This window comes from Prosopis cineraria, unplaced genomic scaffold (assembly GCF_029017545.1).
Source record: "Prosopis cineraria cultivar Desert tree isolate PC_DT_omini unplaced genomic scaffold, ASM2901754v1 PC12, whole genome shotgun sequence".
NCBI classification, from domain to species: domain Eukaryota; kingdom Viridiplantae; phylum Streptophyta; class Magnoliopsida; order Fabales; family Fabaceae; genus Prosopis; species Prosopis cineraria.
Window position 1 is genome coordinate 34,248,441 of NW_026555343.1, and position 17,028 is coordinate 34,265,468.

General features: G+C 31.9%; 2 protein-coding genes across 4 annotated transcripts; both read left to right on the forward strand.

Annotated features, from left to right (window-relative positions):
- The first annotated feature begins 5,183 nt into the window (after positions 1-5,183).
- LOC129287599 (ubiquitin receptor RAD23b-like) lies at positions 5,184-11,897 on the forward strand. 2 transcript variants are annotated; one of them, XM_054923806.1, is made up of 12 exons: positions 5,184-5,510; positions 6,146-6,307; positions 8,085-8,123; positions 8,220-8,293; positions 8,387-8,431; positions 9,395-9,554; positions 9,652-9,786; positions 9,892-9,951; positions 10,550-10,597; positions 10,676-10,785; positions 11,354-11,432; positions 11,533-11,897. In XM_054923806.1, the coding sequence occupies exons 1-12, from the start codon at positions 5,445-5,447 to the stop codon at positions 11,647-11,649; spliced, it is 1,095 nt and encodes a 364-aa protein (XP_054779781.1). In that variant the 5' UTR covers positions 5,184-5,444; the 3' UTR covers positions 11,650-11,897. The 2 variants fall into 2 exon arrangements, with proteins under 2 accessions (XP_054779781.1, XP_054779780.1); XM_054923805.1 differs by having other exon boundaries at positions 5,194-5,510; positions 9,395-9,572.
- A 2,454-nt stretch (positions 11,898-14,351) lies between these two features.
- On the forward strand, positions 14,352-16,656 carry LOC129288940 (uncharacterized). Of its 2 annotated transcripts, none has more exons than XM_054925756.1 (2): positions 14,352-14,474; positions 16,005-16,656. In XM_054925756.1, the coding sequence occupies exon 2, from the start codon at positions 16,043-16,045 to the stop codon at positions 16,325-16,327; it is 285 nt and encodes a 94-aa protein (XP_054781731.1). In that variant the 5' UTR covers positions 14,352-14,474; positions 16,005-16,042; the 3' UTR covers positions 16,328-16,656. The 2 variants fall into 2 exon arrangements, with proteins under 2 accessions (XP_054781731.1, XP_054781730.1); XM_054925755.1 differs by lacking the exon at positions 14,352-14,474 and adding an exon at positions 14,494-14,650.
- Positions 16,657-17,028: the final 372 nt, after the last annotated feature.

The window sequence follows — 17,028 nt, forward strand, 5'->3', positions numbered from 1 at the left end:
CTTGTCATTGCATGGGACTAGGAAAAGCTAACTTGACATAGTTAGAGCCTCCTTTTGACTAGCCATGTGGTTCTCCTTGTTATGACATCAAAGGCGTGTAAATCAGAAGGAATATCTCATCATCTTCTTCATTCTTTTTCTCAGGGGCGAAGGCAAGATTTAAGAATAAGAGGGGGCCAATATTAAAAAAAAACATATATACTATAAAGTTTTCATAATTTTAGGGAGCCAAAAGTTTGTAATACCTATATAATATAAAAAAAATTTAAAAAATTGGGGGGGCCACAGCCCCTGTTGGTCTTCCCTTCCTCCGTCACTACTTCTTCTTCCCTTTAGTTGTAGTGGTGGCTACATTAGATCTTGGGCATAGTTGAAACATCACTGTGAAATCTCCTATTATGAACTAATTTTTGGAGGAGCAAAAATGTCCTCCTCATATGCTCAATCCCTCCAACACAGAATAAATTGTCATTTTCTTGACTATTTTCAGATCATTTGGAGTGAACACATTTATGGAAACTAGATAAGAAAATCAACTACTAACCTAGAAATTAGACAAGAAAGTCAATCTTGGAAAAATCAACTCATTAACAAATCTAGAAACTTAGAAATCACAATAGCAATTAGCAACTGATTCGACATAAATATAAAAAAATATAAGAATAAAATCGTGTTGGAGTTGTCACGGCTTCAAAAATATGGGTTGCTAGGAAATATCAAGCTAGAGTAGATTTAGATTAGAATCAACAATCTCACCTACGATAAAGAAGACCTTCACAGTGTCTTTGGTGGCTTAGGGGAAGATGAATCTGACTGCAAAAGCCATTAGTGGTGCTGAATTTGAGTCTCTCTACAAACAAAATTTCACAACATATCCCAATAAGAAGCTTAAGACCTTTGATTGTCACATCTTTACCTCAACAAGTTCGGTTTCAGGAACGCTTTATGTCTCTAATCTTCACATTGCATTTTGCAACGATAAAGGGAAGGCTTAAAGAATCACCAACTACACAGTTCAATTGAAAAATAAAAAATTGAAGGCTCGAAGGTTATATACGGCTCTCCTTGTTTGATTAATTGTGCCTGATATAACATCCTAAATTTTAATCCTTAGATTACTAAAAAATTAAGCAAGTTTAAATTATGATAATTGAGTGAATTGATGCGATGCATGGCCAGAGGGTTTTAATAGGTGTAATCAGTTGTGATTTCAAACCTAATTATGGGTCTAAAGTGAAGTTGATTCACCCGGGCATCGAAAGAATGAGAAAACATGAAGGAAGTGTTTCTATGTCATATGCCACAGCATGCAACACATTAACCATGGTGCATAGATAACAACAAAGAAGGAAGGGCCTCTTTGTACCATGTGTTGTGGCTAACATTTTTTATAAACTGATCGTGGATTGAGACAAAAACTAGAAGGCGAAAAAGAAGGAGCTCACTCTTGCTTTTAGGGTTTTCCACATTGGTGGTTTGGAAGTATTTTGGTGCTAGAAAACACCTAAGGTAAGTGTCATATACCTTAATCTTTCTTTCTCTTCCATTTTTATAAGGTTTTTTTTGTTAAGATTTAATAATGGGAGATAATTTTTTGTTCATACAAGTTATAGGTCCGAAGTCATTGACTAAAATAAAGTTAATAAAAGTCGTTTAGAGTATTTAAACTTAGTATTAATAGTTTTAAAGGTTGTTGGTTGGTAAATGCCATAAATATCCAAAATAGTATTAATGAGGATTGTTAGAGGGGTTGCAATGCCATTAATGGAGGTTTAATAACTTATTAATATATTAAAACTAAAGAGGGTTAATAAACCCAATGAGTAAGCCCAAAGGTGATAAATAAGGGTGTTGAGTATTTCAGAAGCAAAAAAATGTGAGAGTAGAAATGCGTTTTTGACAATGTTGATGAGTTTAGAATTGATTAATTATAGATTAAGCATCTGGGTATCATATTTGGCTTGGGAATCAAGCTTGAAAGTTAGTTATTAAGGGGTAAACTTTTGATCTCTCAAAGGTTTTAAGTAACTAGAGAACTCTATTTTTGGTAGTTGCTTATTAATTATGTTGTAATGTGAAATATGTTTATTTGCACGTATAATTGTGATTGGTGAATGTATATACATGCTATGAGACATAAGATAGTATATTTGCTTGATTTGAACTAAAGACGTAAAGTGAATTTGAAATGAATTTTAAGTTACAATAGGGTATTGAAATGAATAGTTAATGATTGGTATGATGAACTTTGATTTGTGATTAAGTGAAATGGGATAAAGATAATTGCATTGAGATTGAAATTGGTAGATATATGTGAAATGTGAAAAGGAGAATGATGCTCACTTGGGTAGCGTATTATCGTAAGCCCAATATATTAACATGGAATAAATGAATTTATGAAATGAGTAAACATCGTACTTACATGATCAGTTAGCAGGAGGAGTGAATAAAATTCATATGGTATTTATGATTGCCTTCCGATGCATGAGAGTATAGCTTTGTCCCATAATTTATCAAGAGATTAGAACCTAGTTATCTCTATCAGTTTATCAAGGATGTTAGTTTAAGGTATACAACACCGCCAAAGATTTGAGAGTAAAGGAAATCATGTATGAGTCCTGTAATTTTTTGTCTGGTTACACCTCACAATTGGTGAGTTTGGGTAGTCCAATTATATAGATTAAGCCTTGTTTGATGCTATAGCCTACGGTTTCAATCATAAGAAATAAGGAGGGTATAAGGATGGTTTGATTATACATATGTTTGTCTGATGTGTCACATGATTGTTTAAGTTTGTGGCAAGTCATAATAATAAATTGAGCTATTGTCACATGTTTGTGTGTCTTGTGGCAATATGCCATATAATTTGAGATGAGAATTGTGAAGATAAGTTAAATCGAGAAATGACTATTTATGTTACATATAATAGAACATATATTTTGAGAAACTCAAATTTATTTATGTATGTCTATTTAATTAATATACAACTGCATAAGGTACGGGTATCATGGTTACTGAGTGGCTAGACTCACCCCTCTCTTTCAATATTTTACAAGCTTTAGCCCTAGTGCAAAAAGGAAAAATGCTCTAGAGACTTAGGAATATGAGCATTCCTATTGTAATACCTCTTTAATTCATTTGTTTTGTGTAATAATTTAAATATTTTTAATTAGAATGTATTTTATTTATACTTACACTATATGGTTATTTATGATATTTGGAATGTACTTTAGGCCTTGAAATGTTGTTTATAATAAATTGTAAATGTTGATAAGTCGAAATACTAGTGCAAATATAATAAATTTGTTTTAAACATGCCATGGATGATTTTTGAGGAAATACAATGATAAAATCTCCCCTTTCTGTTTTTGGTATTAAAGGGAGTTAAAGGATGAAAATGTGATATAGTGGTGTATATGTACATGTGGTTTATTATACTGTTAGTCCTAGGTCCAATGAATATGGTCATGGTGTTAGGAATGACTTTTGGCACTTGTATAAGGTTTTGGTACCCTTTTGTTAAGAAAGTTGTGAAAATGTATTTGGGTATCCAACTTCTTAGTGTGACTTGATTTAGAAGTGAAACTCATGCCATTAGCTAGCTTATGATATAAGCCTTCCGTAGACACCTAAATCATTCCATTTAGACGTCAATGGAGAATTGGGGCACATTGAGTCAAGAGCATCGCTGCATTATCATGAGCCACAACACACTGCTTTGTTTTTCAGCTTTTAATGTTTTTCAAACTAGGTTTGACTCATTTTTATTCTTCTGAAGTATCCTATGCTTCCGTAACATTATTTTACTTTGATTAACAATTTAATAAATGATTTTGATTGATTTTAAACTATGAAAAATTGGGATCCCATTTTCTTAAATTACAAACTTGGTAATCTTCCTTAGGTTAATCCCTTAATTACCTTGAATTTTGGAGTTAATTGTGATTAGATTGGTGAAATCTTTCAACCCATTACTTATATGTTCCATGCTTCTTCCTCATCGATCCCAGAACCTTAGTAGTTACTGCACAACAAGATGAGGTTTGGATTTTGAATGATAGAGAATAATCAAGGCCCGAACCATGGAATGAAGAAGATTGAGATTTGGGTTTTGGTTGTTTTGGGTTTTGGATGGAAGAAGAGTGAAGACACAAGCAAGGGAAAGGGGGGAGCAAGATGGTCAAGGGGATGAACCTATGTGGCTGAAGTTGAAGTGTTTTTCTAGGCAAGGAAGCCAAATCAAAATTTTTCCTAGGCCCATGTCTTGCCATATCACAAAAAAGATAAATAGCCAGTTGATAGAAGAGAATTTTTACTCCATTAAAAAATAGTTCAAAGAAATTTGCCTCACTTAAAAATACATGGTGTCCAACATTGTTAGAAAAATAGTATAAGGATAAAGTTAGACTTTAACACAAAATAATTTATAATTATGTTTTTATTCAATCAACAATATATAATCGAAATTATTATATGCATAATATGTTAAAATATTAAATTTTATTATATATCAATATTTTTATAAATAATAAGGTTATTATTAAAAATTTAAGATTAATAATTTTTCTCTCCTCCTTATTTTCTCTTGTTTGGCCAAGCATAGTAGGAAAAAAATTGTATCCATCTACTTTTCTTTTTAATTTTCTCTCTTTTTTATTTTTTCTCATGAGCTAAACACAACATTAAAGTTTTCATATAAGTCATAGGATTATTAAATGTTATATATGTACGTCTTGATTTACCAACTAAAATACAAAATAAGCAAGAAAATTTATCAACTACAATACATTAACAAAATTGAAATCAATATATGCATAAGTCCAATCTAATTGAAAACATAATTAAAAAATAAAAATAAAAAAATATATATTGATTAAAAATTAAATGATGAAATCAATAATATCATAAATTCATCATACAAAAAAAAATAATAAAAAAAGAACATAAGCAAGAAAGAACCATTCAGTGTTTTCGAATTTTCGTTCAGAAAATGAATTAGACAGGGTGGAAGATAGAGGTGGAATTGATTATATTTAAAATTTTAAATTCAATATTATATCTTGCATATATATTATATTATATGTGAACCATTTTTGTTTTGGCCAAAAAATGCTGTTGGTTGATTTGGAATTTCAGTTCGGCGATCAATCAAACAAACAAATCAAAAATCATTATCAAACGCTGGTCCACACTTTGAATCTCAGGATTTTTTATATGTGAAGGGGAAGAGAAGTTTGCACGATTTGCAGGTGCTTGCAATAATGCTATATATAGCCAAATATGTTTTTGGAGGATAAAAAAAAACAGAAAAAGAAGAACAGCAATAATGTGTCATTCCTGCATTCTCTGCATCAACAAGCGAAGCTGCTAGTAGTATCTAGGGTTTCCCCTGTACTTAAGTCCAATTTCTGCTGTTGCCGACGTCATTCTCATAACTTGCCGACATGAAGCTAACGGTGAAGACTTTGAAAGGAAGGAATTTTGAAATCAGGGTCCATCCCTCCGACACTGTCCGTAATCTCATTCCCGTTTACCACTTTTTCTGTGTTTCCTTTTTGCTGACATTTCTGAGGAAGGAACAATGAACCGAGCTTTCATCTATGGTTTATTCCATTTTTTTTAATTCAATTGACTTATTTGTAAATTTTTGAAAGCGAATTTGTTGAGCTTGAGTATTTCAAATCAGTAGCCTTACCTCTATTTTTGTTGCTTGGGCACTTGGCATCTAATAAATTTTTTTATTTGATTTTGTCCTTCGAAGTTGGAACTGTTTAAAAGGGAAAAAAAAAATCTAAATTCTAACTTGTCTTCACTTTAACTCAGCTTTCATTTGCATTATATGCATCAATTTCCCATTTTTGCATTGGATTATTTCAATAATGTTGTGTGTTAAGTGATTCTGCAGCCTTGTTGGCACTGAAATATGTCAAATAGTTTTGCGAAGTACGAGTTTCTGTTAATTTCTGTTCCCTTGCCTATTTCAGCTTGAATTCGTCATCATTTAATTTTATTATTTATTATTTATAGTTCAACTAAACAAAAGTTTGGATAACACCAGTCTTTGTGTGGTGGCTTATTATTGGAGATGGTACAATATAAAACTTAGTCTATGGTATAAGAAATTTCACTTCTTTGGTCACCGAAGGTCATGGCAGTTAAGAAGAACATTGAAGATGTACAAGGAAAAGATAATTATCCATGTGGACAGCAATTGCTGATTCACAATGGCAAGGTGTTGAAAGATGAGTCTACAGTAGCAGAGAACAATGTCTCTGAAGATGGATTTATTGTTGTAATGCTTGGCAAGGTATCTTTCCTTTTTCATGAGTTTTTTGCTGGACAATATTGAAATCTTAAGTGGTTTTTGTACTTTGCATTTGGTTTCAATGGATCAATTTATTTCCTTTCTGATACCAGTTTTATTTTGGGAATGAAACTTGTCATGAACAAACAACATTGTGGTATCATGATAGCTGATGGTTACCTAAATAGAATGAGAAAACCTATCTCAAAAGTTAATTAAGATAGGAGAATCAACTTATTAGTTAATTAAGATGGAAGAATCAACCTACTTAAATATCTTGTGAAGCATTCCATCCTACTTAATGTGAAATTGGGTATCTCAACAGAATCACAGGAAAGCTTCTTTTTGGGGCGATAGTTGGATGAATCAATTTTGTTTGTCCAAATATTCCCCACTCAGTGATTCGTAAATTTTGCATTGACTTCTCCTACAGTCAGCAGATGCCTATTTTTACTCATATGCATCAGTGACTTTGAAGTTTGAGCACACCAAATCCCCATCCTTTGTAATTACCGTCAGGATTTCACTGTAGTTCTACAGTGATTAGAGCACAAGTACTTAAACCATTTCTGCGTGGGCCCAGCAGGGATTAATGTGGCGGTGTGGCCTCCTGCCAATTAATCCTTATATTATTGTTAATATTTTTTTGTGTCATTTGGGTTACCATATGCGGTTTATTTTTTTATTTTTCATATAATAAAAGAACATGTAGAATTTACATTAAATAAAGGAGGCCAAAGATCCATGCTAAAAAAATAGTTGAAGAATTTAAAACCTATAGTCATAATAACATGTGTGGAACATATGATAGAATTAAAAATTTAATTTACATTAATTGCAAAAAAATAGGTATGCAATCCATTGAATTTTTTTAGAATTTTAATTCAAACAAAATAATAATTTTTTAAAAAATTAAACTTATTATAACCTCAATTTCTTTCTATTACCTTCAATATATTTCCGTGCCATGCACAGGTGTAAAATCTAGTTAAAGTGATATCTGAATATGATAAGAGGAAAAATAAATATAAATGAAAAACTAGTGACTGTCTCTCTATGGATCCAATCCAACTTCCTAATTAATGGCGGTTTTATTTAACTGATTCTGTTCACATTTCTCGTTCATGATTCTGTACATTAATGATTTGGTATGGCGGTGCTGATTTTTTATTTTTATAATGAAGGATGTTTGATTTTTTATATATAACTAGTGCACCCATCTTTCTTATCTATTCAACTGCACCTATTTGTATTTGAGCTTTTATTTTTAAACAGCAGCAGTAATTATTCTAGGTTGTGCTGTTCAACCTTAGCTCCGCGATAACGTGCTAATTTTTGGTTCCGTATTGTTTGAATTGTATTAGAATTATATGAAGTCATCTACGTTGTAGCTTACTCATGGATTATTTGACTGGAATTTTTTTTTTTGAAAAAAAAGGAAAATAAGAGAAATTTTACTATAAACATTTTAAAGATGCAGTAACCTGTGCTTTATCATTTGATGAATGACAAGGATAGCTCATGCACTACTGACTGAAATTTTTGCTTTGACTCTTTCTGCACGTTGCTGTTTCCATGATTTTATCTTGATGAGTTCTGAAAGCATTAAATCTTGTCATGTATTTTATATAATGTCGTGTTATTTAAATTTGACGAATTGATAAATTCATATCTTTTCTCACTTCTCACATTATGCTCTAGCCTTTTTTTTAATTGGTTTTTTTCTTTTTTCCTTAAACTTAATTTACCATAACATGGCATTTTACTTGTATATTTGTAGAATAAAACCTTCAGTTCAGCTGGGGCTTCATCCACTCAGGTCTTCTCTTCGCTCGTATTATCTTTTTTTCGGTGCTTAAGTTTCTCTTTTGTTTCTCTCTCTATTTGTTGAGTGATTTATGAACACGTGTGACAGCCTGCTAGTAATACAACTGCAACTGTGTCTGCGTCAAATTCCACTCCAGTACCCAATCCACCAGAACAAACTCAGTGAGTTTACTTGAGATTCTTTGATTTAGTTATTTAATTTTATTTATTTATTAGATGGAATTTCGTACTTATTCTTTTTATTTGGTTTTGCAGGGCTGCAAACAACAGAACCTCAGCAGCACATGCCACGTTAACAAAGTATAAGTTGTTCCTATAGAAACAATTATGTTATTGCAATTTGAAAATGTATGGTGATGTTTATCAAATTTTGACCATGGCTTTAGTATTTCATTTTACTTTTTTCTGTCAGCAGAAAAAAGCACTTGCCTTTCCCCAACTTTTATTTGATGTTGACAAAAATCAACTTCAAATTTCTTTTTTATGGAGACAGTTATTCCTAAATTTTTCCAATTAAATGTAAAATGGCATCAAACAGCTTATTTATTATTATTATTTTTTCTTGCACACCTGTTTTCAAACAATGATAACTTAGCTGGAGTCTGGACATTAGTAGCCAATGTGTGTGCGTGTTTAAATGAAGCTGCTTTGATCTTGAGTTTTCTGTTCAACAAATCTTGATATGTAATTTGTAGGTTGCTAAACATTAAACAATGGACGTTTCTACAGCTGAAGTTGATGTGGTGTTAATTCATAGTCTAGTGTTTATGCGCAGTGGCTGAATTGATAAACTCTGTCCCACTTCAGCTTTTGTGTTGGGTAGCATTTGTTGTCTGCCTTTGTGTTGACACCAATTTGGACATGCATGATGCGTACAATTAGTTGTTCTAATTTTGGATTTATATGCCAATCTATTCTGATTAAACATTAACTTTACAGTAAATGAAAATTTTTTCAGTTCCAATTCTAGATATATAATCTTTTTGTTAATTATTCCAAAATTGACTGATTGTACAGTAATATATCAAAAAAGCATATTACTATTGAAAAATACTCATATATATTTAAGCAATCTGAGGGAGGGGTGCAGCCAAGATCTCTACATGCTCAAAAGATATCTAAAACACACACACACACACTCTAATGCATGCTGTTCATTGTTTCAGTCCATAATTTTGTTGGTGCGTTACTGCTTTGGTTCAGAATTTTGTGCACTAGAGTTTTTCATGTATGCTGGAAAATGGTTCTTTGTCATTTTTGCAGTGTACCTACAGATACTTATGGTGAGGCTGCTTCAAATTTAGTTGCTGGTACTAATCTTGAACAGACTATTCAACAAATTATGGACATGGGTGGTGGCAACTGGGACAGAGAGACAGTTAGTCGTGCTCTTCGGGCAGCTTTTAGTAACCCAGAGCGTGCTGTAGATTACTTGTATTCTGTATGATTAATCTGTTGTACGTCCTTTAAGTCCTTATTTTGTTTAGTGTCTTATGGATTTAAACAACTTCTCTCTGCAGGGAATTCCTGAGGCAACAGCAGTTGCTGAACCAGTTGCTCAGTTTCCAGCGACTCAAACAACCGAAGCGAGTGAGGCTACTGCCAGAGCTGTTCCTGGAGCACCGAACTCATCTCCCTTAAACATGTTTCCTCAGGTAAAACTATAAATTTAGAATAGACAATAAAAAATCTTTATACCTGGTTGTTTGCATATTTTGCTGCCAATGTTTGTGCTTCATGTTGACCTGAAATACATTCAGGAGGCACTTGGAGCTGACGCTGGACTCGGATCTCTTGACTTCCTTAGAGACAATCCCCAGGTGGGCTTTGCTGTTTGTTAACAATACTTTCGCCACATAGATAGATCAATAGTAGTTTTCCTAATGCTAGAAATCATTTTGTTCTGCTTGTGTCTTGTAAGAAAGTTAAAGATGTGTGGAACTTTGTACACGCAATACTTGACACGAGGATCGTTTTTTCATATTGAATATTCTCTTCTGAATTTTCTGAAGTACTGCAAATGACAAATCTTTTGGTGTAGACAATGCGTTGCGTGTACTTTTGGCAACAGGCTTCCTCTCGTCCATCATCTATTATATGCAATGTTGGAAAGAACAAATGAATGGAAGGAAGATCTGGAAAGTTAAAATAAATCCAATGTGGTGTATATTATTTGATTCCCTATGGAAGGAGAAATTGTAAGAGAAAAGAAGTGATTATTTGGCCAAGTGTTCTCCTGTCAGTTACTGTTTTGTGAAGGTTGGAGATGCTGAGGAATAAATTATGATATTTGCTACACTGATAAGCTTGGTAGATGATGAGTTTTACAAAAAATCAGCCTATAATCTGACATTCCTATTGAACTTTTTGATTTGTTTCGATAGTTATTAAGCATTTGGTTCTTTTTCTGTTTTTCAGTTTCAAGCATTGCGGTCGATGGTGCATTCCAATCCGCAAATACTACAGGTTTTTGTTTTCTCGATTATTTATATGATTTTTTTGCTTTTTGTCATTTTGAACTGATCAAGACACTTTCTACTGCAGCCTGTGCTTCAGGAGCTAGGAAAGCAGAATCCCAATCTTTTAAGAATGATTGAACAACATAATGCTGAGTTTCTCCAATTAATTAACGAACCAGTTGAAGGTTCTGAAGGGTGAGTCTGTTGGTTACTTTGTTGCCATATAGTATACTCTCTCTAGTCCTCAATATAAGGTAAATTTAACCAACTTCACGCCTGTTAAGAAATTATATTCCTATCCTTGAAATTGTTAAAAAAAAAAAAAATACATAACTTTCCAATTTTTCCCTTTCTTGTAATGAATAACCATAATAAATTGTTGTCTATGAATTCAAACAATAATAAATAAACAAGAGGTAAAATTAAAAAATTGAAAAAAATTAATTATTCCAATGTTGCCTTGTATTAAAGACAAAAAAAAAAAAAAAAAATTCAAAATTTTCCTTATATTAAGGACCGGAGGGAGTATGCTGTGGTTAACTTTATAGCCCACTCTTGACTGCATCGTCATGTTTCCGTTGTCGAAGTCTCTGCTATGTACTTAACATGAAAGTAATGTTTCCAGTTTCCAAATGTCAGCTGGATATGCAATCCCGGATCTAGCAGGATAAATATTGAAACTCAAGACTTCATCCTCTTCTCATATTTTTATGTGTTTCTGAACTGTTAAATTTGAAAAATGTAACCCTCTTCTTTCTACTAGGGACATCTTTGACCAGCCTGAGCTAGACATGCCTCATTCCATCAATGTGACGCCAGCTGAGCAGGAAGCAATTGGAAGGGTATGTCTGCATTTTATCAAGTCTGATGCTTTCTCTTTTCTTTTCCATTTACTTGCCTAAACACCCCTTTAATCTTCACATGTTCTGATTGATTTTGTAGCTTGAGGCTATGGGATTTGATAGAGCCTCAGTTATAGAAGCATTTTTGGCATGTGACCGGGATGAACAGTTGGCAGCCAACTATTTGTTGGAGAATGCTGGAGATTTTGACGATTGAATTATAGTTTGTTTTGCCTTGGCTTTTTATTTTTGGGGAAGGAGAGAGATTTCTGAAGGCAGGGTTTGGGTTGGGATCGGCATATTCAAGTCATTGAAACAAAAATGTCTGTTACAATGGATTGTAGGATATAATTTTTATGGAAGGGGTTCTAAGCAACCTTTAGTTATGTAAGGTCCAATTGTAAGATGATCACTGTTTTTGCCATTGCATCTGTCATAAAATTTAAATTACTATTATCAACTCAAGTTGGCATGAGTGGCTAAGCGCTGGAGTCTTTTGTTATTTAACCAAATATTTGAGGGTTTGAATCTTTACCTTTATATATGTAACAATTTAAAGCCTTATTTGAGTTTTAGTTGGATATAATTGATTTTAAAAATAATTTATTAATATGATTAATTTTGATTATAATTAATTATGTTAGAATGCTATCTGTTTTAACATTGCTTTTTTAAATTAATTTTAACAAAATTTAAGATACTTAGATGATTTAGTCAGAATTAATTTTAACTATATAAATTATTATAAAGGAAATTATTTTTTAAAATTAAATTATTAATAAAATTGTATATAATATTAAATTTGTTAAACTTTAAGAAGTAAAATATATTAGTTAACTTATATGTGTGATTAGTTATAGAAATTTAAATTATATTAATATTGACAATTTTATTCTTGTAAATAAATAATTCAATATATCCAAGTTCAAATAACTTTAATAAAAGAGAAAGATATATTCCCTCCGTTAAAAAATGTAAAGCATTTTTAATTAAATTTTACCCCTAATAAAGTAATTATTTACTTTTCAACTAACCCTATTTTTTCATATTTACTCCTATTAAACGCCTTATAATAAATATAAAATCATTATTAATAGGGACACTTTTGAAAAAAAAAAAGCAATGATTACACTTTAAAAGATTAAAAATGTCTTACATTTTTTAACTTTCAACTCCTTAAAAAATGTCTTACATTTTTTTAACAGAGGAAGTAATTCTTATACTACACATCAACTTTACAATAATTAATTTATGAAGATGTGTGGGTGATTTAGTTAAAATCAATTTTAAACATTCAAATTATCATAAAGGACATTATTTTTTAAAATGTAAATATTGATAAAATTATATATAATATTTTTAAATTTGTTGAACTCTATTTAATAAATAAAATAGAAAAAAATATAATTTTAAATCACTATACTTCATTCAAGTATTGTTATAGATTTTTAAATTTTTTTATATTATTTTAAGCTCTTACACTTTTAATTTTTGATATTCTAAACTTCTTTATAAGCAGTGTTATAAGGATCTAGAATATCAAAAAAAAATAAAAATATAGGGATTTAAAATAGTGGAAAAAACATGTTAACGTTAATTTTAATGATAATAATAATATAAATTTCGTGAATTTATTAAATAAATAATACGTGCAAAATAAAAAGCTGATGCAGGGAGCTAACGTTGAAGCTCGAAGAATATCTAAAATTTGTTGGAGGGGTACGCTTGGGTCATGATGGGCCACTCTCCTCAAATTATTGCAAATCGTAGGTCTGGCACAAATAATCAATTATATGAAAATGGGGGTGTTTGGGTGATTTTTATTAAAACCATGATTTTGTTTTATATAATCAATTTTGACGCTTATCCAAACAGGCACTTAATTGAGTTAGATCAACTCTTTACTCTCGACATTCCGGGGAGCTAAATTTTGCTATCGCCAAGCCTACTTCTTGTACTAAAAAAAAAAAAAAAAAGACAAATACTTAATTTGTTTTTCCTCCTTTTTCTTTTCTGCTCTTTATTTGGATAGAGGGAAAGCATTTCCACTCGAGGACCTTTCGCTATTTCTAATTTTTAACTCATTTTGATTTTTCTGAGTGTACACATCTTTAGTGAAAATCACATATACGAACTCGACATTGTAAATTTACGTTTAAAAAAATCCTTGAAATAATTCACAAGGTCCAAAGATGTCGTATATTGTCATTGGCATGAAGAAATTAACAACCAGTTTTCCACTAACATCATAATATCACATATAGATTTAGAATTACGAGGAATTTGAAGGATTATTATAAATTTATATTCAAGTTTTGAAGTTCTTTTTCTTATGATGTTCCAAACTCTTTGCATTGGAAAATTATAACAAACGTTTTCTTAAATTATAATAGACTTTATTATTGTTTTTAACTTTTAAACTTTTTACTATTTTAACTCTAACATTAAAAAAAATATATAAATTATTCACATAAAGCTTTAAGATTCTTATATAGGGGCGAGTCGTCTTTCATGACAAAAATAAAGGTTTCAAGTGATCTGAAAATCTGAATTTTCAAAATATTTTATTATAAATTTTATAAAATAAGGTTCTAATCAAGTTACTGGAATTTAATTATCATTCTTCCATGTATTACTCAAAAATAAATTGTCCTTTCATTTTCAGATGCTTTTAAAGTATGTGAAAATTTCGGCACCATCACATTTTTGTTGCCAAAAAAAAAAAGAAGAAAAAAAAATCAAATGCATTTGAAGATTTCAACTTCAAATTATTCAAAAGAAAACAAAAAACTAAAACTAAAATACTTCAAATGTTTGACCATTTTATGCTTAGATAATGTGTAGATATATAGACCCACACACAAATATATATATATATATATATATTTATGGTAATATTCCATTTTGTATCTTTTTCTATATGTGCTTGCGGTAAGCGCGTGGACTCTCCCTCTTTTTATCCCAAGCGAGACACACGGCTAGTCACATACCCTCCCAAATCCGACCTTCTGACGACCCCCTTTCTCTGATATTCCTTCCACTGTAAGTCTTTTTTGCATTCTTCTCTGTTTTCAGATCTGAGCTTTTCAGTCCTGTTTTTTCATATTTCCTGTCAATTCTCCGTTTGGATCTTGCCTTTGTTACTCTGGCTTCTTCGTTTTGGCCGATATTATGTGGATTTGGGGGTTCTAGTTTGTTTATCCACTCTTCTAATATGGGTAAGATTTTGTTTCGGGTGGGTTTGGTGTGTTTCTGAGATTATATTTTTAATATGCGTTGGTAATTGTGGCGAAATCTTGTAGAAAATAATCACATCTTTAGACCCATTTTAGGTGTAACGTCAAATTTTGCTTATTCTGCGGATTATTTGCATCTAGCTTTGGTTTTTCCCACATTTATATCATAATTGCGGTAACCTCATTTTGATGAAGACAGGGACTATGGCTGGCCTTGCTTGCATATACTTAAGATGGGAGGCCTTGATGGATCCTGATGGTTTCATGTTTTTATAAAAATCTGTTTGAAATTATATAATGAGATCATGAGTGCCAAATCCTTTATGTTCTCCGTTAAATGTCTAGTCTAGTTGTTTTCATGGCTTGGTACATGTAATTGCTTACAATAGTAGAATTCAAACAGGATAATTTGCGAAAGATTATATGATATTTCTATATGTCCATGAAAATGTCTAGATTTTGAGCAATCTTAAGGGAAGCTTTTCTATTGATAATGGTTGTTGAACGAACTGGAGTTTGAAATCTCGTTTCTCATCTTGGATCCAAATGGAACAAGGTTCCCTTTGCTTGCCTCTCCTTTCATCGTCAATTTATCTGAAGGATTGTCCTCGTTATCTTTAGGAAAGTCGTCATTCATAGGGTTCTTCCCCTTTGATTCGTTGGATTTTACTACATTCCACTGTGGTTAAAGGCATTATATGATGATTGGTAGTTTGCTAAGGCAGGGTTATTCTTGGTCAAGGTCTGGCCCAAGAATGACTGTGAGTTCAGTAAATATGTTATTCATGGTCAAGTATGAACTGGGAGTTGGTTGTGGTCTTCCCTTTTTTTTTTTCCTAAGTGATGGAGGATTTTTAAGCCGTCCTTGTAGATCTTGGAAATTATATTAGTTCTAGGCTTATAGCTTGTTGTTGGTCTGACTGTCACATTTTGATATTTGCTTGGTGGGCTTGAATTGAATATAAATTTAATTGAAATTCTGAAAAAGTTGTGTAACACTAGTTTTGCAACTTGTTATATCTGCACAACCTGTATTCTGAAAAGTTGAACCCTGCTGCTGTATTCGCCATGATAATGCATATAGCATTCTGTTTTTCTTTATTGAATGTTAACATTTCCATGCAGGTCCTGCATCTACTATCCATCCATGATTTTTAGAGTTTGCTAATTCTCTTACTCCAAGTGCTGCATATCCAATCTGAAACTCCATTGTGTTGTTTTAGTCAAAAGTGTGTGTCCTTCATGATTGCAAGCTTTGATTGTCATAATTCACCTATTATCCTTTAAATATGAGTATGGAACCACTCTTTTACTAATGTTTTGATTTGATGTACAGTTTCCGGTGGGCTGAGGAAGGTTGGCGCAGAAGGCAGCATGGTTCTTGATACCATTTTGTCTTCTCCTCACAGGAGGTCACCGTCCTTCAGGAGGCAATTTCAAAGGGATGAGTTAGGAAGCTGGTCAGCGCTGGTCCAGAGGCATCGTTACCTCTTAACAGCTCTTGCTCTACTAACTTTCCTCTGTACTGTTTACCTCTACTTCGCAGTCACTTTGGGCGCCGGCAGCTCCTGCTCCGGTCTGACTGGTGTTCAGAAGGCTTCATGCCGTATGGAACTTGCCAAGACATCTATAGCCAAGGGTAAACTGAAAATTCTTTGACGTTTTAATGATGATATATGGTGAATTGGTTATTCATTTTTGAAGTTTAGGTGATATGGAAAATGAAATATCGCCATCAGCCTACAGTATTGTGGTGATATATATATATATATATATATATACACACACAATTCTTATATAATTTAAGAGAGGTAATGCAGTTACAGTAGTTCTGGTGTATATATATTTACACACACACCCCCCACCTTTTCTCCCTATATATGTATGAAATGTATGACAAATCAAAGTGTTTACAGCTCCTCAACAGTGAGGCTTGGTTTCCAAATTCAGGTCACGCACATGACCCACCGGTCTAGTTCTTTGTTAGTTTTATTAATCCCCGATTTAGAGTTCATGGGTTACATGCTGTGAGTGCATTTCATGTTGGACACAAGCTGATGTTCAAAATTCCACAAGTATTATAAGACATTTTTAATAATACGTTTGTTAATTGTCTTTAAAATTGTACTCCCTTTCCATGTTCTTTTATTTAATAGGTTATCTCAATTAGAAAATCTTATTAATCATATCCTCTAATTAAGAGTATATTTAGAAAAACTTTATTAATTATATTTTAAAAGATTAAAAAATGTTTTATATTTTGTAACGTGGTAATTTGAAAAAAATTTCTTATAATATTAAACGGAGGGAATATAATACTACAATATTTTAAAAATTGGATTGGGTGTTAGATTAGAAAG

Bases quoted from the DNA above. Each gene is read 5' to 3' on its own strand.
- LOC129287599 (XM_054923805.1), top strand. From the start codon at position 5,445: ATGAAGCTAACGGTGAAGACTTTGAAAGGAAGGAATTTTGAAATCAGG. The intron at 8,294-8,386 runs GTGAGTTTACTT...TTGGTTTTGCAG, and splicing joins AATCCACCAGAACAAACTCA to GGCTGCAAACAACAGAACCT. The intron at 9,787-9,891 runs GTAAAACTATAA...AAATACATTCAG, and splicing joins CCTTAAACATGTTTCCTCAG to GAGGCACTTGGAGCTGACGC.